At 44.9% G+C, this 27557-nt stretch overlaps 1 protein-coding gene across 1 annotated transcript in view; it reads left to right on the top strand.

Moving 5' to 3' along the window:
• The window catches only part of LGMN (legumain), a 32508-nt gene extending 14005 nt beyond the window's left edge, over positions 1 to 18503 (top strand). Inside the window, exons 2-13 of the mRNA XM_025214524.1 lie at positions 1553 to 1650; positions 4130 to 4211; positions 6579 to 6664; positions 8728 to 8803; positions 9330 to 9392; positions 10390 to 10456; positions 12422 to 12540; positions 13204 to 13293; positions 15062 to 15259; positions 15795 to 15965; positions 17289 to 17356; positions 17680 to 18503. Of these exons, the coding sequence (XP_025070309.1) occupies positions 1553 to 1650; positions 4130 to 4211; positions 6579 to 6664; positions 8728 to 8803; positions 9330 to 9392; positions 10390 to 10456; positions 12422 to 12540; positions 13204 to 13293; positions 15062 to 15259; positions 15795 to 15965; positions 17289 to 17356; positions 17680 to 17719 (1158 nt within the window). The 3' untranslated portion in view covers positions 17720 to 18503. The remainder of the gene's footprint in view (positions 1 to 1552; positions 1651 to 4129; positions 4212 to 6578; positions 6665 to 8727; positions 8804 to 9329; positions 9393 to 10389; positions 10457 to 12421; positions 12541 to 13203; positions 13294 to 15061; positions 15260 to 15794; positions 15966 to 17288; positions 17357 to 17679) is intronic.
• Positions 18504 to 27557: the final 9054 nt, after the last annotated feature.

A 27557-nucleotide genomic window follows, 5' to 3' on the forward strand; every position in this document is an offset into this window, starting at 1 on the left:
AAGTGACAGTTGTGCCAGATTAAGAGGATCTAGTTAACCCAGTGCAAATTGCTAAAAGAGTTCAAGTTTGGTTTAAACTGGTTTTGCATATGCTGGTAAATCACCAAAATAAGCTACATCAGTACAAGCAAGGTCCATTTCTACATTTACGCTGGAGTTTGCCCTGGATGTAGTTAAATCAGCCAGGTGGAATTAAACCTGTGTGACTTCTGACACAGACTAGATCAAAAAGTTCCCAAAGGTTCAGAATGAGGTTAGTACTTAAAATGCACCAGGATACACAATATGACTGCAGAAGAAAACTTCAACTAAACATCAAGACCTATTAGCTTGTGGTTTAGGGCTGCTTGAAGTTCCATGAACTATATTTTGAGGATCACAAGGTTTGCTGCTTGTGGAAGCTGTGCATGTGGCACATGAGGGCTTCTTACATTCCTTTAGTCCTTGCATGTCCCTCCTCTCTTTCAAGGATTAACCATAAACCCCTACTCCCTTTCTGTGCCAATAGTTCTGGCTACTCCCATTCTTCTTTCTTTACCTCCACCAACCACTTTGTAAATCATTGTGTCAATATTTTAAAAGTATTGAGAAAGCAGGACCTAGTTATATAGGGCTGAGCATTTTGTTCCTGCCAAAAGGAGAGTTGTTTTTGCAGTCTATTTAGTCATCTATAGATTGCATGTTTAATACATATTATTTGTTCAGGAGGAATTTCTAAAACGTTTTTGAGCTTTCCTGGTAGAAGCACATCCTGTAGAAGTAAGGTCACTTCAGAGATTATTATATTTTCTTGAGCAGTTTCATTTGAATTCAGCAGTAGTGGATCTCTGGATAGGAAATCTGCCCAGTCATGTACAGTTTAAATAAGGACAAGAGTATGCCTAGACATTTTGTAGCTTTGCTTTCCATGGAAGTCTGTTGAATTGCCTGTAAACTATTTGAGGTTTATTTCTCAAGGAGCATGCAGTTACATGAAGAGGTTTTTTTTCCTTCACAAAACTCTGATTCAATTAAAAAAACCCCACAAAGATTATTTTTCAGATGTCAAACTACTTGACTCATAGTTGTTTAAGCCAGGGGCTCTCTGACTCTCATGCTTAGTCATTGAAGGCCTGATGCAGAGCTTAAGTCAACTAGAGTCTTTCCATTCATTTCATTAAGGTACGAATCTGGCCCTGCACATGTGAAGCTTTATTTTAAATTGCTCTCCAGAATTCAGTAACTTTCTAGGTACTTTTATGTAAGGTCTGTTGTATGTAAAAATGTACATAAAATTATTCATGTAATAAATAACTTTATTTTAGGCAAGATTTTGAAGAGTTCGATAATAGATGGATATTAAAATGCACAATTAAACTAATAGAACCAAGTCCTGGTTGGGGATTCAGGGGCAGGGGGGGACCTTTAAGCTTTTGATTAAAGCGTTTAAGGTCTCAGTCTTATATTTAAGAATGAGGATTTTAGATAAAAGTCTACCATTAGAATTGTAATTTTTTTTTGTTCTCAAAGATAAAAAAAGGCAATTGTTAATAAAAAAAATGCTTTATTTCAGGCCGACGTGTGCCACGCTTACCAGATTGTGCGCAGAAATGGAATTCCAGATGAACAGATTATTGTCATGATGTATGATGACATTGCAGAAAGTGAAGAGTAAGTGATATATGTGGTAAACCATGGTGTTAAAATCTATGTTGTTTACTCTGTTTCGTAATCATCAACAGTGATCCTAGTTTTCCCTGATAAAAAATACGGCAAATTCTCTGATAAAGCCCCCCAAATCCATGATTAAAACAAAAGACCACTATCTACACACACGTATATACATATGTGTGTGTGTATCTGTTGATCACAATGCTTTATTGATATATTTACAGTTTTAAAGCAATTTGGAAGCCTACCAGTGCCTCAATCACTATAATAAAATAAATTCTAAATACCTATAAATTGTGGTATTTGATTTGGGGTTTTTTAATCATGGAAAATCAGAGCTCCCCCTGCCCCCGTAGCTTACAGATATAGGTCCAGGCCCCTCACTCCCAAGCCACAACCGGACCCAGGTCCACAGCCCCTGCCCCCCACAGCACGGCCTGAGCCCTAGCTGCCACCTGTGGGAGGTGGCGGTAGCGACAGTGAAGCAGTGTGTGGAGCCTGGTTCCCCCTTCCTTGTGGAGCCAGCTCTTTGCCAGTGTGTGCACTTCTGGGGGCAGTGAGGCCCTATGCCCTGAGATCTGTGGGCAGGGGTGAGCTGCCCTCTGTGGGCTTGGGCTCCCCGCCCTGCTGCCCTCCCCACAGGGCCTCTGTGGTCCAGCAGGTGGGACATGGCGTTGCAAGGCAGAGTGGAACTGGGCTGGGAAGTTCCTTGCTGCTATGAGCCCTGTGTCACCATGTGCACGGTCATCGTGCCCCCTGCCTAACAGCCCTCATCCCACTCCCCCCAGCCCCTTGCAGGCTGGAACTCTGTCAGCCTGCAGAGAGCTTTTTTGCAAAAGGGCAAAATCTGTGTGTTCCTCTGTTAAAATAAGAAATCCACATTTTCTTCGGGTAAAGAGGGAAATCCATGTTTTTCCATGGAAAACAGAAAAGCCGGATCCCTGATCATCAATAATCTCTGTGTATGTAGAATCTCAACAGGAGGAACCCCCAAGAACTTTTTAGAATATAGCAACCATTTTATCCATCACTGAAATGATGTCACTTTGAGACATGGCTTCCTAAACTTCCAGGTTAATGTTCTGTTAACTATGGCACCATAAATCCAGAACTCCTTGGTAACTTTTGCATATCGTGGCATAAATAAGCACTCTTCATTTTTGTTATGCTTAACACCCTCTTATATAGCACATATAACATAAACATATTGTTATGGTACGGCCTCCCCAGGGATGGCTATGATGTACGTAGGGCCCGGTGACCTTGCCAGCTCCGCCCTATGAGCACCTACTAATCTCGCCTGTCATCTCTTGCTGGTTTAAATGATGAATTGGGAGGCTGCCCTCAAGTTGCTGCTCAGGCACAGTCCTGACAGGCTCCTCTGACCCCGTACTGGGTCCCACACTCAGGAGGTGCCTTAGGATACCCCCATGCATTAGGTGCCTTGCAGCCCAGGGTACCTGATGAGCTCCTGGAGCACCAGGAGTCCTGTAAGCAGCATATCAGGTGGCCATAGTATCACTGGCCAGTTCTTCTCTGCAGGAGCTCCTTCCCCTGGCAGCTGCCAGAGAATTAACTCCTGCTAGTCTCAGCCCTGGGGCTTATATGTGCCCAGGGCCCTGACTCCTGGTCACCTGACTGGGTGCAGGTGCAGGCTAATTTCCTCATTAGCTTGCTGCCACAGCAACCTGCACCTGTGGGGGTTCTGCCTGGCTCCTAGGGCCCTCTCTCTAGGCAGTTTCTACACTTAAAGGAGCAGGCACACCTTAGTGCCCTGAGACCCATCCTAGGAGTGTGACTGTTTTTCAGTTCAGTATGCTGTATGTATGTATTTAAAACACAGCCCGTTTAATTCCCCAAACAAACTTTTCATAGATTCAAATTCCCATGCATCATCCCTGGGGGGATGTGTGTATGCTCTTGTATGTTTGGCCACAGAGCTGCATGTAGTTTCATAGCCCTTTAGTCTAAACTGACTGCAGCCCTCAGCTTTGTTCCCAGAAAATGTCTTTGCACATTGATAGCCACCCCACAGTCAGCTGTCGTAGCTGATTAGCCAAACCAATGGTGACAGTTGACAGCTGACTGTTGCCAGTTAATATTTTGCTATCAATGACTGCAGGATATCATGTGCACAGCAAATGTATCAGCTGAAGTGCAGAAGAGAATACAGCTGCTAATGGCAGAAACAAATAGGGGTGAAAACATAAGGGTTTTTTGCTACACCCTAAAAATAACTTAACTGATCTGGCCATGTGGCTCAGGATACTATAGCTGAGTATATGTAACTGACTGAGGCACAAAGGTCTCCACATGATTACAAGATCATTTACTAAGAGTTGATGCATTTCAATATAAATACATGTAAATATTTGGGCTTAGTCAGTCTGATATGTCTTTTTTAATGCTTTTCTAGTTAATGTGCTGGCATTTTGTGATGTGAGCAATTCTCAATCTTTATATCCAATTTAACTTTCAGAAATCCAACCAAAGGCATTGTTATCAATAGACCCAATGGCACAGATGTGTACAAGGGAGTGCTAAAGGACTACACAAAAGAGGTAGGATTGAAGTAGCTTCTATCACTCCCTATTGTATATCACTCACTGCTCGAGGTAAACTTTTCACTCCCAGACTGTTTGACATTCCTTAGTTCACAGAGGATTAAGGCTCTTGTTGATACTTTGGAGTACTCCAACATATTTACCTGAACAGCTTTCCTGGCCAGTGCTAAGATGGTGAATAAGGATGATTTGAAATGGAACGGATCTTTGATAATAGGCTTTTACATTAGTTTTGTACTGCATCCAGAGTAAAGTAAAGGGAAATCTTGCATCTAAAACAGGTTTAACTACATGATTAAGTACATGAAAGTATTGAATATGTACTGATTCATTTGCAGGTTCAGTTTATGAAATAATCACTTGGTGATTTTATAGATTAGCATCCATTTGCATAGGCAAAAGTTTCCAATAAATTGAAGGTAGCCTGAAAGGTCTAGGTATGTAGCCAGAAAGATAACTGTAAAAGAACACTTAATCAGTTCAGGCACTCATCTCAGTTTTTGTTTTCTAAAATAACCATTGGAACTAATCAGTGACATTTCAACAAAGGCATTCCTAAGTTAGTTAAAATAGTTACGCTATTTCACGGAAGCTGGGAGCAGTTGTTGCATTTATCCTTGCACAAGTCCCTAAACAAAAATATCCCAGGATTAGCATGTACACACATTGCCTTGTTAATCAGGGTTTGGTGAGTGACTGAATGTACTGCTGCTTTTCATTCACTGATTCAATGATGCAATCCCTGGATAACTGTTCAGGCACACTTTGTGGTGTTGTGGAATAATGTGTGATTCTTATTCCATGAAGTTTTTCTAGGATTTATCCCAGGACAATGGACATGGACACCTGAATGATTGCATTTGGGCTTTGTACTTGTATAACTGGAAATCAGAAGGAGTATCCCCTTGCCGTCACAGAAATTTAGAAATAAATGATATCATGAAACCTGTCTTAAGGGACTGAAAAATATCTATCTCTTCACCAAAAAGGAGCAAATGTGCTTCATACAGTCTATGATACGTTTAGGTATATTGCCTACTAACACTGTCCAGTAGTAAAGGTTTCTCTGTATTTCACATGTGCATTGACTACAGCATTTTCCCACACTTGCTGCTCTGTTTTCCAGGAGCAGATGTGATTTCACATTACAGTGAGGGGCCATAGGATGTAAGGGTTCATTTATATTGGGAAGTTTAACTGGTATAAGTGAAGATATGCATTTCAAACCATAAATGCACCTAATAAATGACCCTTGGGGTCCCTTCTAACTTGTGATTTTATAACCAGTATAATTTCTTGCCTGGTTGCTTGTTTTGGTGTAAGAATGCTTCTGGAAATGTTTAAGGGCGTGGGCACATAAAAAAGATAATGCAATGGAAGTGGTGGATGGGAATTTCATTATTCAGTACCTGTTCGACAGTAAGACCCCTGGCACATGTTACACTTAAGACGTGATTAACCAGTGCATCATGTCCTAAGTAGTAAGCTGGCCTTACCGTCATACAGTTAAACAACTGTTCACCAGAGCGCCCTAGAAACTAGAAACAACATCCACAGACTCCTGGAAGATAGTGTCAGGCTGAACATTAGGAAAAACTTCTTCACAACTAGGGTGTCCAGACTATGGAACAAGCTCCCCGCCAGAGGTGGTGCAGTCACCTATCCTAGAGGACTTCAACAGAATACTGGATTGTCACCTGACCTCAGATGTCTTTTCTACTCATGCAGAGGGCTGGACCTGATGATCCTTCGGGGTCCCTTCCAGCCCTATGATTCTATGATAATGGTGTGATAAAACAGGGAATAAGCCACAACACTTTGTAGCTGGTTCCTATCACTTCTTACATTGAACATGTGGCCAACACTGATCAGCTGATTGGTGCTCCTGGCCTTGAGAGTGCACCAGAGTGAAGTGCTCCAATTTGCTCCCAATGGCTGGGAGTGCTGATCAGCTGACTGGTATTACAGGTCACTAGAGCACACAGGGCACCCGGCATGCCTCTTGCCAGTATAGGGGCTGTCCCTGCACTGGCAAAAGGACATGATTAAGATCTGATCTGCAGGTCCAACAATCGTGCTTCCTGGCACACGTTTAGCATGGCAGGAAGCCTGATTGTTGGGATCATGGGTCAGATCCCAACGTGCCTTTAACTGAATGTCTGTCAGAAACTTAACTGCCTGCATGCATGTGTTTTCCCTGCCGGAAGTGAAACCTACCATGCTGTAGCTTACCCCTCAGGCATTCCTCTGCATTAAAACACATGTGAATTCTCTTTCACAGACGCCTTCTTTCTAGATGACTACATGCAGTTTAATGCTATAGTATATTTCAGTAATTTATACGAAAACTCTCTTGATCTATAGGATGTTACTCCAAAACATTTCCTTGCTGTTCTGAGAGGTGATGCTGAAGCAGTGAAGGGCAAAGGATCAGAAAGAGTATTAAAAAGGTAACAGATAAGATGGGTTATGGATGGACACTTCTGCTGCCATTCAGCAAAGCTGGACTTCCAGTGCAGTCTAAGTCTAAGCATTTTTCCCATATAATATATCCAAAGGGGTGGTCAGTGACAGTTCCAAATCATTTGATTTAGAGATGTGACAGTTCTTTTTTGGCAATCTAGCACCAAATAGTGGCTCTTTATATCTGACTAATACCAAATACTGTATGGATTTTGATACAAGTGTCCATTGTGGAAGGCAGTTTTGCCATTAGGGACACAGTGGTGAAGAGAAAGGGGAACTCTGGCACTAGTGTTTGGTGGAAGAGAAAATAAGTTGGGTCAGGTTTAAATTGGCCATTTGTAGTCATTTGGAAGGTCACCCTGCATAGCTGAAGTGTAAAATGATCCACATATAAATACAAGTGGTACAAAGTGCTTTGCACTTATTTTAAACAAGCACATCACCAAATTGCTTCTTTCTGTTAGCAAACAAAAATGCAGGTACATACACATGTACTTATACTTGCTCATTTCCCAGTCTGCCCTTTTACCCTGCAGCCAAGGGTACGGGAGTACTTGGTATTGGTAATCCCAAGATTCACTGCTACTTCGCAAAACTACTTGGGTCCAGAACTACACAGGACATAGGTGCTTAAAGTGAGGCTTAGATGGAATTTAGGCACCAAAATAAAAGAACAGGTTGATCTGTGGTATTGTTGCCTAACCCTCTCTTGAAAGGCCATTGACAAATATGTACATAGTAGTAAAGTTACTTAGGTTGACAGAGTGCTGCTACTGCGCAGATGCATACTTGCTACCACCTGGGCCATGTTGAGCATCTTGGCGCACATCTCTTGCCTAAGCCCGATCAGGATTCATCACCTAGGTGCCCCTTTACCTGAGTCTTCTGAGGTGCCTCATCCAGTAGGCACATGCAGACTGTACCCTGTACAGACTGACAACATGGAGTAAAATACAGAACACAGAGCTGGAGGAGGAGGAGATGGGAGTGATAAGATTTTGTATAACAGCTCAGTGATTAGAGCACTCTCCAGGAAGTGTGGAACCTTGATGCTAAACCCTTCTTACCCTGAGAGGGTGGAAACCCACATCTAACTTCTAGAAGAGTGCCCTAATCACTAGACTATCAGCTATTCTGGGGGGGACCCCTCACTTCTCTGAATAGAACAGTGCCACTGTGTAGAGTCATGGAACCAGAGAACAAGAAAGAGCATATTTTTGTAGCCCTGTAATGTGTTCTGCATGAAACAGCTATTGAATAAAATGCATAAAACAAAGTCCCTTTGTGGATTAGCCCTTAGTGCTTAACTGTACTTGCCATCATGGAGACTTGCTAAGTTGCCATTTGGACTGGAGCATTATGAACTTCTGCAAGCTGCACAAGTCCTTTCTAGTACCCAACACTCAAAAGACTTTCAGAACCAAGCTAAGTACAAATCTAGCATAATGGCTAAATTCACATGCAGATCAGTTCTCAATGGAGTAATAGTCTGATCCGAGTTGGGCTAGTTATGGCCACACATATCAACTTAGTCTTTATATAAGTATGTATACGCTAAGAGGCATAAAAGTGGAGATGAATCTTTAGAATTTACCTGTTGCTGTCATTGCTCTATCAGTTATAACTGAGTTAACAAGGACCTCTCAAACCAGACTCTGCTGCTGGCTTATGGTATAGTTTCATAGAATGGTATACCAGATGCATCAGAGGATGAAGGAAAAATATCATTAATGCATCTACTTAAAGTGCTGTAAAACATACACTAACTACTAAATATAAAACCTGAAACCTGGTATAAAGCTACTTGTCTTAACATGTTTATTACTCAGGACAGTTGTCTCCCTATTTGCATTCTATGCTGATTCTTTCTTTGTTATAAATTGGTAGTATATTTGAGACAAGATTATCTTATGCATGAAACCATATTCAGTCAGGTTTATCATCAATTACTGGAATGTCTCAGTTCTGCGATAGGTGTTTGTTTATGCAAAAAAACCCTAAAAAGGAAATAGCAGAAAGCCAATTATTTCTGATTTTCTATTGACAGTGGTCCTAAGGATCATGTGTTTGTTTATTTCACTGACCATGGAGCACCTGGGCTGCTGGCTTTTCCTAGTGATGATGTGAGCATTTATTTGAACATTTTTTAAGTTATTACAAAAAAGTATATATTTTTGCTTATCTGAGTTTCTTGACACGTGTTTCTTGGAAAAAATATAAAAGGTCATATTCTGATTGTCTGATTTACATTGGTGTATGAAACTTAGCATTTGGTGTTTGAGCGCTGTGGTCCAAACAAATTACTTAATTGGTGTGTATGTGATTCCATGGCTTAGATATTTAGTGCATCATCTGAATTTTTGAGGATTATTTATTTCACCCTTCTGTTTCCCAGAGAGACAAAGCATTAGATAAAAATGGGTAACTTTTAGCCTTAAATTTGGAATCGATTACCACAACTTAAAGTAGACCCTTTATTGTAGGGTCTTGTATTCTTGTAGACTCTACACTGAAAACAACAATAATGCCATGTAGATAGAAGTAGTAACATTTATTCATATTAAAAAAGCCATTGGTTATTACAATAAAATGAGTTCTTCTGTTTATTTTGCCAGAGACATTATTAATACACTTGTACTTATTTTTCAGCTCCATGTAAAGGACTTGAATAAAACCATTCATTACATGTATCGTCACAAGAAATACCAAAAGGTAAAGAAGTTTTATCGGAAGTTGTGAGCTTAATAGGGCAACTAAGGCAGAGGAAGTATGTTTGTGCTCCCTTTAGCTGCACTTCCAATAATTGTTTAAACCAGCTTTTTCCAAAAGTGTGAGACATACCTCCTGGGAGGTGCATGGAAGGGGGTTGGTGGGTGCGCGTGAATCACAGCTGATGATTGCCACTAATTACCAGTCAATGGTGAGTTGTAAACCCACAAAAGTTAGTTTAAACACTAAAGTCATAGTAGTTAGAGAAGAATGTGATAGCAAGCCATGAAAGTTTTGGATCAGCATTTAGACATTAGTGCAGTCCTCTGACACCAATATAATTTGATCTCCTCTGAGGGAAAACAGCCTAGACTACTAGCTCACCTCCAGTACAGCCCACCTTCCTGTGCTTTGTTCACTTCATGCTGTGTGCTTTATTACAGGAAGCTTGTGGTTTTTGAGCAATTATAGCAATAAAATATAAAAACAGTTTAGCTGAGGTCACAAGGTCACTAAAGTACCTTATATACCCATTTCAGCACAAAGGTATTTTAAGTATAGAAATCTAATCCAAAAAATATGTTTGCTTTAAAAAAATAAAAAACTCCTAACATATTACTGATTACTTCAGAGAGCTGTAGCTGGTTGCATGCAGAAATGTGTAAGTGGTGACCTATCACAAAAATATTAAGGCTATAAACAGTTCAAATGGATGCATTTTTTGGACATAAAAAGACTAACCAGCCACTTGACTTTACAAACAGATACCTGTAAAATCTTTGCAGGACGGTTAGAAGCCTAAGCAGTGCCATTTCTCCCCACATACACTTCCTGTGGTTTTTCAAAGCAGAAGAGGAATTTTATTTACTCTTTTGTAGACCTATATATATAGGTTCAGCAGGTTATCAGTAAGGACAGAGTAATTACAGCTTAAAAACAACTGAAGCTCTTTTCTGCCTTTCCAAGTGTTTTTTCCAAAAATGTCTGACTTATTCTGTAGATGGTGTTTTATATTGAAGCATGTGAATCTGGATCAATGATGAACCATTTGTCTGATGATATCAATGGTAAGCAATCAGTATTATTTTTTTCAATATGGCCGGGACTGCCAGTTATAAATGTGCTATGTCACAAATGGACTGGAAGACTGAAAGATACTGTCAGTCAGTAATTTACTGAGACTTGAGTTGGCCAAGTAGCCAATGTATGGCAAATTTCATTTTTTGGACATTTGGTTTTGGCCCTAATCAGATGTAAATAAAAAGTTTAGAGAGGTTTCCAGCAAATCACAAACTGCTAATAAAAACAGCAGCTTCAACAAGCAGTTCTTGGCTTCTGGGATCTGTGGCTCTGAGTGGACATAGGACACTGACCCTAAGCCATGGACAGTGTGGATCCATCCTAGCTCAATAGCTTGAAGACTGCAACTCCTGAGCCCTAACCCTAGTCAGGGCTCTCAGGCTCCCTGGCAGAGAGCAGGCAACTGGTTAGACCCAAGATTTCTGAGGCTTTTAGACTCCATGGGAAAGAGCTTGAACATTCCGGCCTGCATCTTGACTGTTGAGCTGTAAATCTGAAACAGAGTCCATGGCTCAAGGGTAAATTTGCTTAGTGGACTGCTGTAAAATGACTAAATACTGTATTTACTCAATTCCAAAATGATTTCTTCCTTCCCCACCTCCCATTCAATATGGGGAGAGGGCTTGTCTTGGATTTGAGTACAAGCCTGGGGAGGGGGATAGGCAGCTGCTGTAGCTCCAGGTAGCAGTGGTTGCAGCAGCAGCAGCTCTGACCACAGCCCACCATCACTGCTGCATGGCCAAACAAGAGGTAGAGCAGGGATTGGCAACCTTTTTGGGCAAAGTACCAAAAACACCTGCAAACTCGACTTGCAAGATGTTGGTGTGCCAGGGGTAGAGAGCAGGGAAGCCATGAGGGGCCCAATCCTTGTTGTGGCAGCACAATCCCAGCTCCTTCCCCACTGTCCACCCCAAGGTGCATGTGCCAAGCAAAATGCATGTGCCACGCTCTGGCATGCATGCTGGGGGTTGCCTCCTCCTGAGCTAAGGTGACCATGTGCTCCATTCCCTGGGTTGGAGTGAGGCCAGGGCCAGAGCTGGAGCCATGATATAGGGTAAGTGGTAGTGGGAAGCAGCAGGGCAACAGCTGAGGTTCTGATCCCAAGCTTTGAGTGGGGCCAGAGTAGGAGCGATAGCAGCCTCTTGCGCCATGCTCCCCACCACTCCTTGATTGTACTTGAATCCAAACGTTTACTTGGATTTAAATAAATATGGTATTAAGCTATTCCTAAAATAGGGGATATTTGCCTACCCATCAGTGGTGAGCTGCAAGTTTTAACTGATTCCTGGCTAAGCCTTAAGAAGATACCATGAAAATGTTTTCAAAACACTAAATATTAAGAAAGCGATATTTAAGACTAGTTTTCTTCTTTTCCCCAGATTCTGAGCCTTTTCTACCTGAAAAATTACTTGTGTACATAAAGAAATTATTTTGGCCTTATTGAAAGCACAATACTACACTCAGACTGCCTTCCTGAAACTCAACCATTTCTGCAAACATGCAAAATACTGCATTTTACTACTTGAGCCACTGAAATCTGTGGGTACCTGTATTTTTAAGAGCTCCGTTAGACTCCTTATCTCAATTGTAGCTGCAAAACGCTTTGTTTCTTTACTCCACAGTGTTACAAAGGACTTGACAGAGAACACTGTGTTATAGAATGGGAATGTTGCTCAAGATTTTAAATGTAGTGTGTTATCTGAATAATCAGTATTGATTACATACAGTTGGTAATGAGGAATTTCAGGGACCTTTAGTATCATCCCATATCAGAAGATGAATTTAAACCAATTGTTAACATGCTTTTGAATTACTTTGTTTCTTTTTTTTCTCTGAACAGAGTATTTATCAGGCTCATTGTTTCAATTCATATTGTAATGCTCAGTCATGCAGATCAGTACCAAATTAATGGGGAGATGTAAATGAAGTCTGCTATTCCATTTGTCTTACAGTTTATGCAACTACTGCTGCCAATCCTAAGGAGTCTTCATATGCATGCTATTATGATGATGAAAGACAAACTTACTTAGGGGACTGGTACAGTGTCAACTGGATGGAAGATTCTGATGAAGTGAGTTATTTAGATCAGACATTTGGTGCTTCCGTTAATGTTTTTTTTTTATCCTTTAGCTTTTGCACAAGAGTAAAGATTATTTATCTCATAGGTAGTAATGTGGAATGGGGTGGCTGATGAAAACTTTTCATGACTAGTTTAGTTTTTGTAAGGTTTACATATTTGGGTGATTAGTGTAGTTCAGAAACTTATTCTTCTTTTTTGAGGTGAAGGTTAGAAGCAGTCTAGCCACCAGACTTGAATTCACTTAACCTGAATATAACAATTTGATACCATATTGATTGCAAGGATGTTTTTAAACAAGTTGCCAAGTGCAAGGTTTCCTAGTGATCCTTAAATAAGAAACAAAGGCCACTGCTATTCACTACTGTTGTTTTGAACCAAAGATTCAGCAGTCATGAAACACTTCAGGGATTCTTATTCTAGCTCATCTGTGCCCATTTTGCTGAAAGATCACTAATAAAGCAGATTAATAAGATGCTGCAGACTCCTGACATCAGTGCAGAGTCCCTAACTTTACATCTAATCTCCTGTGAAGTGTTACAGATATTCATCTTATTCTCACCCTCTGGGAGCTCGCAATGCCCTTCTATGTCTTCCTTGCAGTTTTAGGACAGCTGAATTGAAGTATCTATGATAACATGACCTTCTTCATTGCAGGAGGATCTGAGAAAAGAAACGCTTCATAAGCAGTTTCAGTTAGTGAAGAAACGTACCAACACCAGCCATGTGATGCAATATGGAAACAAAGTGAGTATTCATTTAAGAGGAGTTGAGAGTCGAATATGATTTAGGTATTGTGTTTCTCCCCACATACTTCCATCCCTTTAAAATTGCTGGTGTATGAGGATTGAGATCCTGAGGTTCTAAATACATTTCACAAGCAAGCCCACTCAGAGCTGGGGAATCACAACTCCCTATCTGTATACAAGTCTTTCTTTCACTGCATTCATTCTTTGGCTTGAAGAGAAACTCCCAATTTCTCTTCCTCCACTCTCATACCCTTCCTTCTACTCCACTTCCTAATTCCCCATGCAAGGGCTAGTAGCCATTTGCTATTCTGCAGCCCCTTCAGCTTGTACATGCATCTTGAGCACAGAGTGCCATTCCAGCATTCAGTCCACTCTGTTGTTCTTTGCTGTTGCTTTGAGGCCTAGATGAGAAAGTAGGTTAAAACAACAAGGCAGGTAGGGTAGAATAGTAGTTACAGTAGACCTGACACAGGGCTTTTCCACTAGAGCAGGGGGTCAAAGATACAGCCCACAGAGCCCTATCATCTGGGCCATGATGCTACCTGTGAGTTCTGGACTGGACCAACATGTCACATGCAGTGCAGCCTGACTGGTTCCATGCACTGCATGTGGTGTGAGGGGCTGGTCTGTGTGCACTGCACAGTGGGCCAGGACAGGGTGCCTGCTGCATGTAGTGCCCACAGCAGACTGGCCCTGTGCACTGGATCCAGTGTATGAGACTGGTCTGCAGTACAACCCAGCCTACACACCAGCCCCACACCACTTATCTAGCTTGTGGGGTCTAATGAGTTTGATACCCTTGCCCTGCAGGGATTTGACAAGAGGAAATTTGATCCTGGGCTTAAAAACAGGAGATTGGGAGTTAGGACACAAGGGGCGTGTCCAGTCATGCATGGACATTTGGTTCCCTGGGGACAAGTAGCAGTGGCGTACCTTGTGCCACTGTTGCTTGTCTCTGGGGAACGCCCGTGCCACTCATGCTTTGGCGCATGGCAAGTTGCCCCGGGTGGGGTAGGGGAGGCTGGGGCCAGCACTGTGCTGGCCCCAGCAGCCTTACCTGGGGTCTTGGGGGCCTCTCAGGGCTGCAGCCATGGTGATTCTGCCTCACAGAGCCTGACTGGCAATGGAGCACAGCTCTGGGTGGCTCAGCAGTGTTTTTCAGTAGCGTGCACTGGCCCAGCATGCATTGCTCCTTTTTTTTTTCCCTGCAGTTTTTTTGACCCCTGGATATCCACAGAGAAAAAACCCGGTGCAGCACACACTTAGGCAGCACGGAGAACACTGGACTGTACAGTATTTGGTATTTGGTGCTGCAAATGCGTTTGCGGCACCTCATACCTCATGACCGTGTTCGTCTGGACACGCCTAAGGGTTCTCTTTTTGGTTCTTGCACTGACTGTACTGCACACTGCTTCACTTTGCCTTCCCATAAAAGGGCTGTATACCTGTTCTCAGAGCACCATGAGCTGTATTGAAAGTTGCATTAAGGTCCTTAGGTGGAAAGCTCTATACATTGGCATGCTATTCATAAATGACATTATACCTCCCATTATACACTATATCAATAGAAGTATCCTTTAAAGCATGTCTAAAATTCAGGTGGTATGACTTTTTGTGTTGGGGAACTCTGAAAATTAGCCATTTTAGTGCAGTTTGGATCTTGTGAAACAGCACATTTAAAAAATGAATGTGTTTTTGTGGCTATCTAAAAGCTGAACATCAACCAAAAATGCTCTGTATCTGTGTGTTTGCTTTTTCGTGTGCAGAGCATTTCGTCCATGAAACTGATGCAGTTTCAGGGCAGTGGAAAGAAATCTACCCCTATTTCTCTGCCACCTGTGAAACACTATGATCTGACTCCTAGTCCTGATGTGCCTCTTGCAATCATGAAACGGAAACTGATGGCTACTAATGACATGTATGAGGCTAAGAAGATTGCAGAGGAAATGAAAACACACCTAGAGGTAAAATTAAAATTCTGATTGTTCCTAAGACCATTTTAAATTCTGTCATAGGACCGTAAATCAGGAGTTGCTCCAATCATATCGTTGGGCCCAGATTATAACAGAATGCAGCTCTGATCAGTAAGCATTATCTGAGTTTTTCTCCATTATCACTTAAAATTCTGTGACCAACACACAAGGCACTATGGTGGTAACCTCCCAAGTGGGAATATAAATGTCTGAACACAAAAATTAACCTGATAGGTTTTGTTGCCAAGAAATGTCTTTGTCCATCTCCAGCCATTTTACAAAGGGAAACTATACTTCAGATTCATTATCTACTTTAGTGCTACTGAGTTATCAGTGCAAGTGTTGAAGGTCAGAGACATTCTTCCTGAGGGATACTGTAGAAGACTAGCCACTGTTATTTATTTCTTTTTTTGCAAGGAGACCTAATAGGTGGGTTTACTTGGAAGCTGACAGTCTGTAACCTTCCCCATCCCCAATTTTCTTTTAATATTTTCTTAAGATTATAAAGAGTCTGTTTTTTGCACAGGCTAAAGAGCTTATTCGGGAATCCATGAGAAAGATCATCTACCTCATCACAGCATCAAATGAGCTTACTAACCAGATTCTGTCAGAGAGGCTGACCCTCAGCAACCATGATTGTTACCAGGCAGCAGTGGACCGCTTCAAAGCCCAGTGTTTCAACTGGCATATTCCGAAGGTTAGCTATAACCCAGTAAAGCTTGCCACCTAGGTAAACATACTGTTCTTGAATGGTTTTGCAAAACTACATTTTTTATCCACAAGCAAACTGGAGCCTTGAACACCTCTGGAGCTAATCTTTTATGAAAACGTTACTCACAGTGTTAAAAGCATGAGGAAAGACCCTGCAACGAGTCATCTACAAGTAACAAGAACATCAGACACATCAACATGATGAATATTTACTAGCTTTTATTTACATCTCCTACTCTTCACTAGTAACAGGATATATTCAATACTGATTTTTGATCACCATGAAGCAGTTCATTGATATAGTTGATATAGTTTCATTCTTGTTGACTCCGTAGGAGTAATTTTTTAGGTTTAGTGCCTCTTCTATTAGGGTAACATCTAAATACTGCAGTGAAAGGTGAGCAATTCCTTGTGCTAGGCATTGGAGACAAATTCCAGAGAAATGAGTCCCTCTCCCAATTAGACAATCTTTGTCTTTCTTTGGGAAACAGTGCTTTCTAACTGAAGCAATGGGAGAGGGACTCATTGCTCATAATCTGAGGGTTAGAAAAGATACAATAAAACAAACAAGCAGACTAGCTGGGAAGATGAGGCAATGGTAGAATACCTAGAGGCTGCTTCTACATGAGATGCTACTGTGCAGTGGTTACTAAACATTTATTTAGTACTTGTATAAATAAGTTTATTCAAGCTTATATAAGTACTAAATAAATGTGCAGTAACCTGAGTTACTGCACAGTTGTGCCAGCGAATACCGTTTTTGTGATGCTGCTACACAGTACCCTACTACTACTGTCCAGTAGCATTGCATCACAGTTTTTGCCACATGATGCTACTGCGCAGTCAGCGTCTCATGTAGATGTGCCCAGAGTTTATTTAGCAGAAAAGCAGAATTCATGGGTTACCACTTGCCTAACTTATTCAGTATTGATAGCCTGCATTTCTTTTGAATAAAAAGCAGGCAGATCACCTGCCCCAAGGAGCTTACATTCATTCTAGAGGAACATCCCAGCTGCTGCAGAGGACATGTTGTTCTATATTAGAGTGTTGTTAGGATTATAAATCATAAGAGAAATTGCGATGAGATTTGGATTAAAGGAAGGATGGATGCCTGACACTCAGGGATGCCCTGACATCTCATGGAAAAGAACTTTTAAAGAATGAAAGAAGGGCAAGTTTGACTGGGTATTAGAATATTCCACCCAGGAACCTTTGGGTGTTAATGTTATCCACAGAGATCTTTAATTTATATCTTAAATGGTGCTGCTATTTAATTTTGAAATGCTTATTACTGTTTATTTAATTTCAGTTTGAGTATGCGTTGAGACAGCTGTATGCCTTGGTCAATGTATGTGAAGGAGGATATCCCATCGACAGGTAATAAAGCTTGTCATGTACTGTGCATGGTCTCATTTATCGTTTGAAAAGCAGAAGTTGTTAGTAGGAAGTAATATAGTTACTAGCTGCATATTTTTGCTGGTCTGCCAGTAAAGGATTTTATAAATATAATTCCTCATCTACAAGTAGTACAGCTGTTTCTGAAAAGGTGCTTCAAACAAAACCAGTCATAATTTATATGATCAATTCCAATACCCTGTGAGCATTTGGCACCAGTTTTCTTGTTTAAAATTATCAAATGGAATAAATCTAAAAGTGTACAGACAACAAAATGTTTATAATTGCTGTTTTCTCTGTTGCAGAATACAGCTGGCCATGGACCTAGCATGCCTTGGAAACTAATGAAAACAACATTCAAATTCATAATCCTTACTAAGAGCGATAGCTTTTTTGAAACTGTAATAATCAGGACTACAGATATGCATGTAAATGAAGAACAAGGTCAACCACTATAGCAGCTTTCAAACAACACGGTGGGAGCTGTATCAGACAGCAGTGATCAAGTTAAGCGCATGAAAGTGCTTTTTCCCCTTCACTCTCAGTCTCTGTCTGATAGAATGGTTGATTGACATGAGGCATTTTAGAGGGTTCAGTGCTACAGGCGGGTGTTTTAAATGGACAGAATTTGTTCAAAGTCCAATGCAAATTAAGAGTTCCTGCATGAACACTATAAGCAATCTCTATTGGCAACCCTAACTTTGTTAGCTTAAAAAAATGACTTTAACTCATTGTTTTGCCTTTGAAACTTTTGATATTACTAAGTACTATTACTAAGTAGCTTTTAAACAGTGGGTATTATTATTGATTAACTTAAGTTTACAATTGGCTATTTGCAAATTGGTTGAAGACTGAAGAAACCAACGTTTGTACTTACAACTGTAAATCATTAACAATTTAAAGAAATCAGCAGCACTTGAGAACTATCACATTTGTTGAACTGCAGATGACAAAGGGCTTCAGGGTCAGATAGCACTGTTTCCCAAAGAAAAACAGATTGTCTAATGCTGTAACTTTTAGTACCAGTATCTTGTAAGAAAGCCTGTATGCACATAAATTGCAAAAGATTGAAGAACACTGGAATTATCTGGGAATAAACAGAACTGAATGTTTCATCAACTTCAAACAATACGGTGTTCCACAACTTATCTTTTGAAGCAAATTTTTTGTTAAGTACAGCTTTTCTATGACTGCATCTGATGGATCCCTAAATTCCAGATGCATATGCTACTTACATGATTAAGATGCAGCCATCCTTATCTCCAAATGCATCCCAAACACATTATTGAAGGAGTCAACAGATCACAAGTAACAAGGCACATGTTAAAATTTGTGGTGTTTTATAGTAGATTTAAAATCTCCATACCTTAGAACAAAAACCTTCCTTAGTTCTTTATTTTCAGAATTTTTTTTTTTCTGAAGGAAGGTATGGATTAGATTTCAATGCTATTTTCACTCTTCTAGGAAGGGAATGAGCCTGAAGGAAAGTGGGCCATTGTCTGGAGTGTGGTTAGGAACTCTGGGTAACGCCACCCAAAGGCAACAGTTGCTTGCAAAAATATTTATATAGGGAGGAGTTCATGGCAGGCTGGAGAGAGAGTTTCATTGTCAGCTTGTTGCTGCTCCATGAAGGCAGAGTATAAAAGGCAAGTGTCAAATCACACTGTAGGTTTCAGAATGGACATGATAGGATAAAGTGTTTGGTTATTATTTATCATTATTATTGTTATTGTTAATAATAATCAACCTAGGCCTAAATGATACAAGCTTTCCCCCTTGGGCTGCCTGAAGTTCCGGTTAGATATTTTGTAGCTGGTTATTTCTTTAGAGCAAACTTTTTCTAGTGGATAAAGGTCTAGAAATAAGAACACTGGACACCCACAATGAAATGCAAAGATAATCATGATGTTTGACTTCATACAGTGAGATGGGGAAGAAGGGACATACAGACCACACTGTATAAGGCTCCAAGCCTGCAAGTTTTTACATACCCAGGGACCTGGATGTGTCCATGGAGCCTTGCTAAAGGTATAGGTGTTCATCTGTGACATAGAGATAGCACAAGCAATATAGTAGTGGAATATTGAAGCCAACAGCCTAATTCCATTTAAAACAACAATTAACATTAGAAAACTCCTTCAAAGATCTGTTTAAATGCATACATCTAGCTAACTAACCTGTGGGTGCAACACTTACGGTGCATCTACACGAAACACGTTAATGTGCATTACGGGCATGTGTCTACATGTGTGTGCCCTTAATGTGCATTTAAAATGGCAAAATTCGGGTAATCGCACCTAAATTTGACATGTGCAAATGCAGGCATCAAATTTAGGTGGAGTTTGTTAAAGCACATTAATGCATGTATAGATGTGACCTGGCACTAACTTCAGTGCCGGGTCTTCCCAGTCACTAGCGGCATGTGGTAGGGCTGCAGGGACTTGGCATTAACTTTAATGCCAAGTGCACTAACTTTAGTGCCCAGTCCCTGCACACGTAGACACCTGCCAATAATCGCTTAATGCACCTTAAATTTAGTAGCGTTTAAATGCATGTGTAGACGCACCCTTACAGTCCTCCCCAAAGGCAATATATTTTCTGGCCTCCAAGAGCCCATGAGCTCAGGGCTTTAGTTGTTTCTTTTTCAGTGTTTCCCTTTTGTGAAAATACATTTCCTTTAATGTAAAGCCTGTACATTTAGGGCTTAATTTAAGAGTACAACTCTCTGTAGTCCCCATGTAACAATAGAGCAACTTTCATCTGAGCTCTCTGAATTTGGAAACAAAGATACAGAAATTAGATCACCTGCCAGGATCCTGGCTCCCAATCTCATTTCCACAGCTATTGTTTATCTACCTTGGATATTTGCCTAGGCCGGGGCTGGGCTCAGAGTGTGTGGGAGTCAGGCGGGCTCAGCTACAAGCCCTGCTGCAAGCAGCCTGGACTCTGTGGTTGGCAGCAACTACCAGAGCCTGGGCCGGCTGCAGCCGGGAGGATGCAAACAGCTGCTCTGGGCTCTGGCATCAGCTCCATACCGGCAGGTGCACGTGTGCCTCAGAGCAGATGGTGGGGATGGGTCCTGAGGCAGCACAGCCCTCCCGCTGTCTGCTCTGAGGTGCATGTGCAGTCGCCACCAGCACGAAGCTGATGCCAGGGCTGTGGAGCCTGGCGCAGCTGTTTGCAGCTTGCCCACTGTCTGCTGCAGCTGCCCAGAGCCCAGGCTGGCTACAAACAGCTGTGCTGGGCTCCAGAGCCCAGTCATCAGCTCTGTGCCGGCAGTGGGGAAGAGGCTGGGGTTGCAGTGCCTCAGGCCGCTCCCCCACCATCCGCTCCGAGGTGTGTGTGGACCTGCCAGTATGGAGCTTATGCTGGAGCCCAGACCAGATGTTTGCAGCATCCTGGCAATCGGCCCAGGCTCTGGGTAGCAGCTGCCCAGCCGCCTGCTGGGAGTAGCCCAGGCTTCATGGCTGGCAGCAGCTGCCTAGAGCCCAGACTGGTGGTGGCACGCCGAGCAAAATGGCCTCGCGTGCCATGCTCGGCACACATTCTGGGGGTTGCTGACTGCTGGGCTAGATGATCTCTTGAGGTCCCTTCCAGCCTTACTTCTCTATGATAGGTATGATAACTAAGTTGCCAAACTGCCTTAACTTGTTCAAATTTTTTAAGCTTTATTCCTTGTGTAGAACACTACTGTATCTAGCTAAACTCAAGCAAAGTGGCCTTTCACACCTTAAACCCAGGTTGGTTCCTCTAGTTCCTCTTCATTCATTACTAGGAAATCTCTAGTAAAACTTGCTGAGCATGGTGACAGAGAGGGTAAGACATCCTGGGCATGTCTACACAAGATTCTAAATGTGTAGTAGACTAATTCTACTGCATATCACAGCAAAAGCTGTGCTAATGCACAGTAGAATTAGCCTACTGCGCATTAGTGTCATTAGAAGACTGTGCACTGGCACTACTGCATAGCAGTACTGGTTACTGCGCATTGAGTTAGTACCTGTTATTAAAGGTACTAAATTTAATGTGCACTAGCAATGGCACATTAATACACATGTAGGCGCGCCCCTTGCTATGCAGTGAGGGAGATGCATGCAAGGCTTGTTCCGGACTCATGCTAATGCCTACCCTTTATCAGCTCAGCAGTAAACTGGCCCCTGTGGAATCAAAGGCAGCCAGGCATGCTGCTAGCCACATCACTCCCTGGTGCATGGTTGCCTATAGTAACTTGTGTGCCTAAACCTCCAGTGGACTGTTTGTTTCAAATGGATCTCTGACTTCTTTGTTAGCAAAGTTGGAGGCAGATGTATCGCAGCTGTGGTCTGAACAACTCCAGTGTCCAGGCATCCACCTTTGTTAAGAACATGGACACAATGGCAACTTCTGGCTATAAAAAATCTATGAGTAATGCAGGAGACTCCTGAGGACCATCTTTTGGCACATTCTTAACAAACTATTTGCATCTTCACAGATACCTCTTTGTGCAGCACTCTTGCAACTGCCTTCATTCTCTAATAATAAAAAAGCAAAAAAAAAAAAAAAAAAAGGTCACCTGGGCACTGATGCATTGTTCCACTGTTCAATGCCATCTGTTGTGAGCTTGGTTCAAACCTAGATAGGCTAATGTGTACTGTTCCACCCATTAGGCATGAACAGCTTCCAAATTAGTGCATCTACTTGGGCATATTAATACAGTGCACTAAACTGGCAGTAAGCATGCCAGAGTTTATTACTCCTGAGTGCTGCGTTTACATGTGTGCCTGGGACCACAGCACATTGAGCTGTGTCAAAGCAGCCCTGACTGGAGCTGCTCTGCCCCAAATCAGTGTGCTACAGAAGGGCTGGCTGGGGCATGAGGATGCTCCAGTGTGGGGCTAGCCAGCAGGCAGCCCCCACATTGAAGCACCCTCATGCTGTAGCCAGCCACATCAGTATCTACACATGCATTGTTGCACACAAAAAAACTCCACGGCAGGATAATACTTGTATTTACAGGTACTACCCCGCTGCAGAGTTTGTTAGTTTACTCCAGCCTAATAGCTCTGCACCTGTAGACACAGACATTTACTGCAAAGCTAATTAGCTTACCTTGAAGTAAACATCTCTTGTAGATGTGCCCAAGATCTCTGTACATAATCCCATTTAAATCAGAAGACTTGCAGACCACACTTCTGTCTCTGCCCCTGGCCTGAGTGGGATTGGGCAGTGAGAGGAAAAGAATGACAAAAGTCTTTGCTTTGTATACCCCAATTAGGGCCAGGCAAAGTTTCATCCTTTGTTTTAGATGGAGTTCACAGATTTTTTTGCCTCCCTATCATCAAGGACACCTCATGTCCCAAGGAGGCAGGAATCAGATATCTGTCACCCCAATACACTGGGCAGCGAAGCTGTTTGGTTTCAAAAGGTGCATCTACACGAGATGCTTTACTGTGCTTTAGACTAATCTAGCATGCAGTAAAGTGCCACCATCCCCACGTGTGCAGCACTTATCGCACATTACATTAGCCTAGTGTGCCATTTGCTAGTACCATCACATGCAGGTACTAGATAAATGGTGCATTAACTAATGCACAGTAGCACACATGTAGATGCAGATGTTGGGCACAAACTGCACTCGGTCAGCCACACCAGCAGGGAGCCAGCTCTCTGCTTGGGGCACAGCCATGTGGCTAGCTGTTTCTCCAGACCTGTGGCATGGATAGCTTGTTGGCTGTCCCAAGCTGGACTCCAGACCCTGGAACCCATGTCAGCTGCTGCTTGCCCCAGGCATCATGTCTTACCAGTGTGGACACAGGTCAGCCAAAGCAGCCCTGCAGACCCTGGCTCTGCCCCCCAGAGCGTGCGCCAGCAGCTGCCTGGTCCGTGGGCTCTGTGCACCTCCAGTGTGGGCACGTTCTGGCTGCCGAAGCCCCGTCTCTGCCCCCCTAGGATTCCACATGGGCACAGTCTGCCTCCCAGGCACCATGGCCCACCTCAGCGGGCATGTGTTAGATGACACTGGCACCTGCAATCCCAGCCTGATCCCCCCCCGATGCCCCTGGCAGCAGCTGCCATGGCAGCCTCCCCAATACCAGAGACAGCGCCCTGGGGCCCAAACAGGATGAAGCAGGACCTCATGATGTGGGGTGACATGAAGGTCCAGTGGCAGTTCAGCTAGGCCACCAGGTCAAACAAGCTATTCTATGTGGCCATGTTGAACTGCAGGAGTGTGGCCGCCAGCACTCTGGTTGCCAGTGCCACATGCAAGTCAAGGCCCAGGGGGGCCTGGTGCATCCAAGTCACGGACCAAAATCATCGGCCCAGGGCTGCCCACAGGTCCATGCTCTTCTTGTGGCAGTTGGACTGGATCCGGGGCCCGAGGAAGGCTTGCCACGTGTATTCCAGCACAGGTGGGCTGCTGAAGCCTGCACCATATCCCAGTGTAGAGGAGGACTCAGCAGGGGAGGGCCCCTCAGGGGAACAGCACCAGTTTCCAGCATGCTCCCCAGCTGCAACCTCACCTGGTAGCTCAGGCATCCCAGGCCAGCACCTGCCAACTCTGGCTGTGCACCCCAGGCCAGGGATGGCCCCAGCAGCAAGCAGCTCCAGCCTTTCCTTGGAGCGGGGCGCTGCCTAGGCAGCCAGGCACCGTGCCTCTCCATCCCAGGATACCACAGGCAGCCAGGCCATGCCACTGCCGCCAGGGACTGATTCTGAGCACCGGGAGTGCCTACCACACCCATCCAGTAATCCCCACACAGGGAGGAAGGCTGGGGGGGAGGGGCACCATGGCCACCCATGCTCACACCAGCTCACCCACCTCCCCCCGGGCTGCATGCCTGGAGCCACATGCCACATGCCCCACTTGGGGTGGGGGGGTGGACCTCCCCCTCCCCCTCCCCTTTGCTGGCTGAGCTCCCTCCCACCAGAGTTTTCCCTTGCAACATGCAGGGAGGCAGGAGGCAGTTCAGGACTTTTAAGCGGCCAGCAGCCTCCCAGCTAGGCAGCCAGAGGCTGGCAGCCGTGATCTCCTCAGCCGTGGGGGTCAGGCACTCGTAGAGGAGGCAGAGATATCCCTTCCAGGTGGCAGCGCACATTGTGGGGAAATGTAGACTTGCCTGGGACACGGTCGAAGCTCAGGGCCCCGTGCCAGGTTCTCAGCTGCACCCAGGGAACCATGGCAATCAGAGGCAGCAGGGTGTAGTAGATCAGGGATTCAAGCAGCTTGTTGTGCCCAGATGGCTGTGATCAGGGGCACACTCAGGGCACAGGCCATGCATGGTAGGAGAGGCCTGCCAGGGGGAGGGAAGGGGCATCAGCAACTCTGTGTCCCAGCCAGGTGGGAGCCCCTCACCCCCAGAACTCAGGCACCATGAGTGGCATGGGAGCAAACTGCCTGGCCTGTAGGGACGAGAAGCATGAGGGGAGTTGGTTCAGAGCTAGCCTGGCAGCTGGCAGGGGATGGGGAAAGCAGCCCCTGTGGAAGCAGGGAAGGAAGGCTCAGCCAGCAGCTGCCTGTGTAAGAGCCTACCCAGCCAACTTACCATGGACCCTGGGCACCTGTGGGAACATGACCCCTGAACTGAGGCCAGAAGGTGCAGTACAGTGCATGTTACCTCTGAAATGTCGCAAACTCTCATAAAAAGCCAGTGTCCTTGCTGTGCGGGTCTAGCAGCTGCACAAGGGGGAGACCCACCAGCCACGGGCGAAGATGTGGCTGCCGGGATGCTGCCACCATTGACCAGTGTCCACTGCATGTGCTGCCTCTACCAGTGGTGCACCCAGGACAGCATCCTGCTGCTGGACCAGCTGGTCACTGTGCTGGATGAGAAGCTTGTGGACTCTTGGGCCTGGTGAGCCCAGAACCTGGTGAGGGAGCAGGAGAGGGACCAGGCATACCTTTCCCTCGAGGAGAGGCTTACTGCCTTCCTGGAGAGGCTGGTTGAGGCCCAGGACCAGCAGGGCACCATGGTGGCCCAGGTGGTGGTGGTGGTAACGGATGAGGATCAGCGGATTCTCAACACCGTCCTGGCCCTGGCTGTCAGCTTTGTGCCACACAATGTCCCGCCAGTCAGCTGCAGCCCAGTGGCCCCTGGCAGCCAGCTGGAGCCCAGCACCAAGCCCCCAGTGGGTTTGGGAGGCAGTGCAGTGCCGCCTGCACCGGCCAGGGTCCCCTACCCCAGCTTCTGAGCTCAGCCCCTTGGCGGTCTGGTCCCTTGCCTGGGCCACTGCCTGCCACTCATTCTGCCTCTATGAATCCCCTGAGTGAGAGCTGGTCCATCTGCCCATGGGCCCTGCTAGTCCTGACCCCACGGAGGAGGAGGGGAAGTGGGCTGAGTAACACCCACCCTGGCCCCCAGGCCAGCCCCCAGCCACCCATGCTCATTGTGGCATCTGCACCTGTGGGTGTCACCAAAAGCTCGGGTGCCAGGTGCGTCTCCCCCAGATCCACACCATAGGTGCCTCCACTCCAGAAGCTCCCCCCTCAACAATTGTCAATGCACCAGTGTAAATAGTTTCATGGGGAAGAAGGTGCTTGATTGGTTGGTGGGTGTTAGGGTTTGAGTTGGGTCTGTTGTTGGGCAGAGAGGGCAGGTGTGTTGATGTGTTCTGGAGGGAAATAAAGATTGGTGTTTGGAAACTGTCTGCAGTGCATGTGGTCTTGGGGGTACACTATGGGCCTAGGGTCTGTGGGTGGCCAGCCAGGCACCCTACTGTGGGGGGTGGAGGAGGATGTGGTTCAAAAGTGCCTTGTGCACCTGGCCCCTGCTGCTGGATGTATGGCTCACCCAAGGCCTTGTCAGGGTGGACAGCATGGGACAGATATGTTGTTGGTGCTGCTGCCACATCTGGTGCTGCTGGAGCTAGGCGTCCTCTTCCCGCCATGCCTCCCCTGCCCAGGACAGCCTTCCTGGCAATCACCTTGCCCACCCTGAACAGGTGGCTGACATAGCACAGGCTGGTGGGTGTAGCAAGCTTTAGGAAGGTGATGGCCACCTGGGTCTCCAAGGGGAGGGGTGGGTACATGGTGGTATGCTGGTGCTCCAGGTGCAGGCTGAGCTGCTGAACTAGCTCCTGGAATGTGGCCCAGGTCATCCAGAATGAGTCCAGCCACTGGCTGTCATTCCAGGTGTGCTGGATGACATGGTGCCAACAATCCCAGCTGCCAAGTTGGGCCCAGAAGTGGTGGGGCTGAATCCCCAGGAGCTTGTGGACAGTGGCTGTAGTGGCATCCATGTGGATGTCATCAGTGTCCCTGCCTGGGTCTGGGAGGTGGGCCAGGGGCTGGTAGCCGATGGCCCAGGAGCAACAGGGCTCAGGCTGGGCCCTGAGCCCAGGTGTGTGGCCACTCAGCAGGGTCAGCCTGATGGGGCTGAGGCTCACCTGGGCCAGGTGGTGGTCAGTATAGCTGTGGAGCATGGCAAGCACAGCAGTAAGCAAAAGCCTGCAGTGCTGGCTGTTGCTGCTGGGGCCTGTGTGAGGAGCAGCTAGGGCACACCGGGCCAGGCTCTGGGGACAGTGCCCTGGAGGGCTATGCCAGCAGGCTGCAGACTGTTCCAGGCCAGAGAAACATGTGGTGAGGGAGCAAGGCATGGGGCAGCCTTTTCAAAAGCACCCCTAGTACCTGGGCAGCTGTGGCCAAAGTCTGCAGCTCCCTCTGGCTGCTGCTGCAGTGGGCAGAGCAGGGCAGGTGTAGCCCTGGGCCTGACTGCTCCCATCGGGCACAAATCTACCCCCAACAGGACACATGTGTAGATGTGTTCCTAGCCAAGGCTTACTGTGCCTGAATTTACAGCGCAGTAAGATTTGGGTACATTAACTGTATGCGTAGAGGCACCCAAAGGGTAGCAATGTCCAACCGATAAAAGGGTATCAGTATGCGAGCAGTGTCTGCACGCCCAGGAGCTACAGGAGGCATTTAGCTGCTGCCAGGTCAGTGCTGATCAACACCTCTCCTGAGCAGGCAGCACCTGAGTAACACAACTCGGCTCTGATACACTCTCTGCTTTGATAGATACAATATGCCAGGTAAAATTCTTTGATGCTGACTCAGGCAAAAGTCTCATTGACTTCAGTGAAGACTGCAGCATGGGTGAATGATGCACTGCCAATGTTTACATGTAATAACAGCAAGACTGATCATTTTTACAGTCCTTAGGAAGCATGCACCCTTCTCACCTTTTCCTGTGCCAACAATAAAAAT

This window comes from Alligator sinensis, unplaced genomic scaffold (genome assembly GCF_000455745.1).
Source record: "Alligator sinensis unplaced genomic scaffold, ASM45574v1 scaffold645_1, whole genome shotgun sequence".
Taxonomy (NCBI): domain Eukaryota; kingdom Metazoa; phylum Chordata; order Crocodylia; family Alligatoridae; genus Alligator; species Alligator sinensis.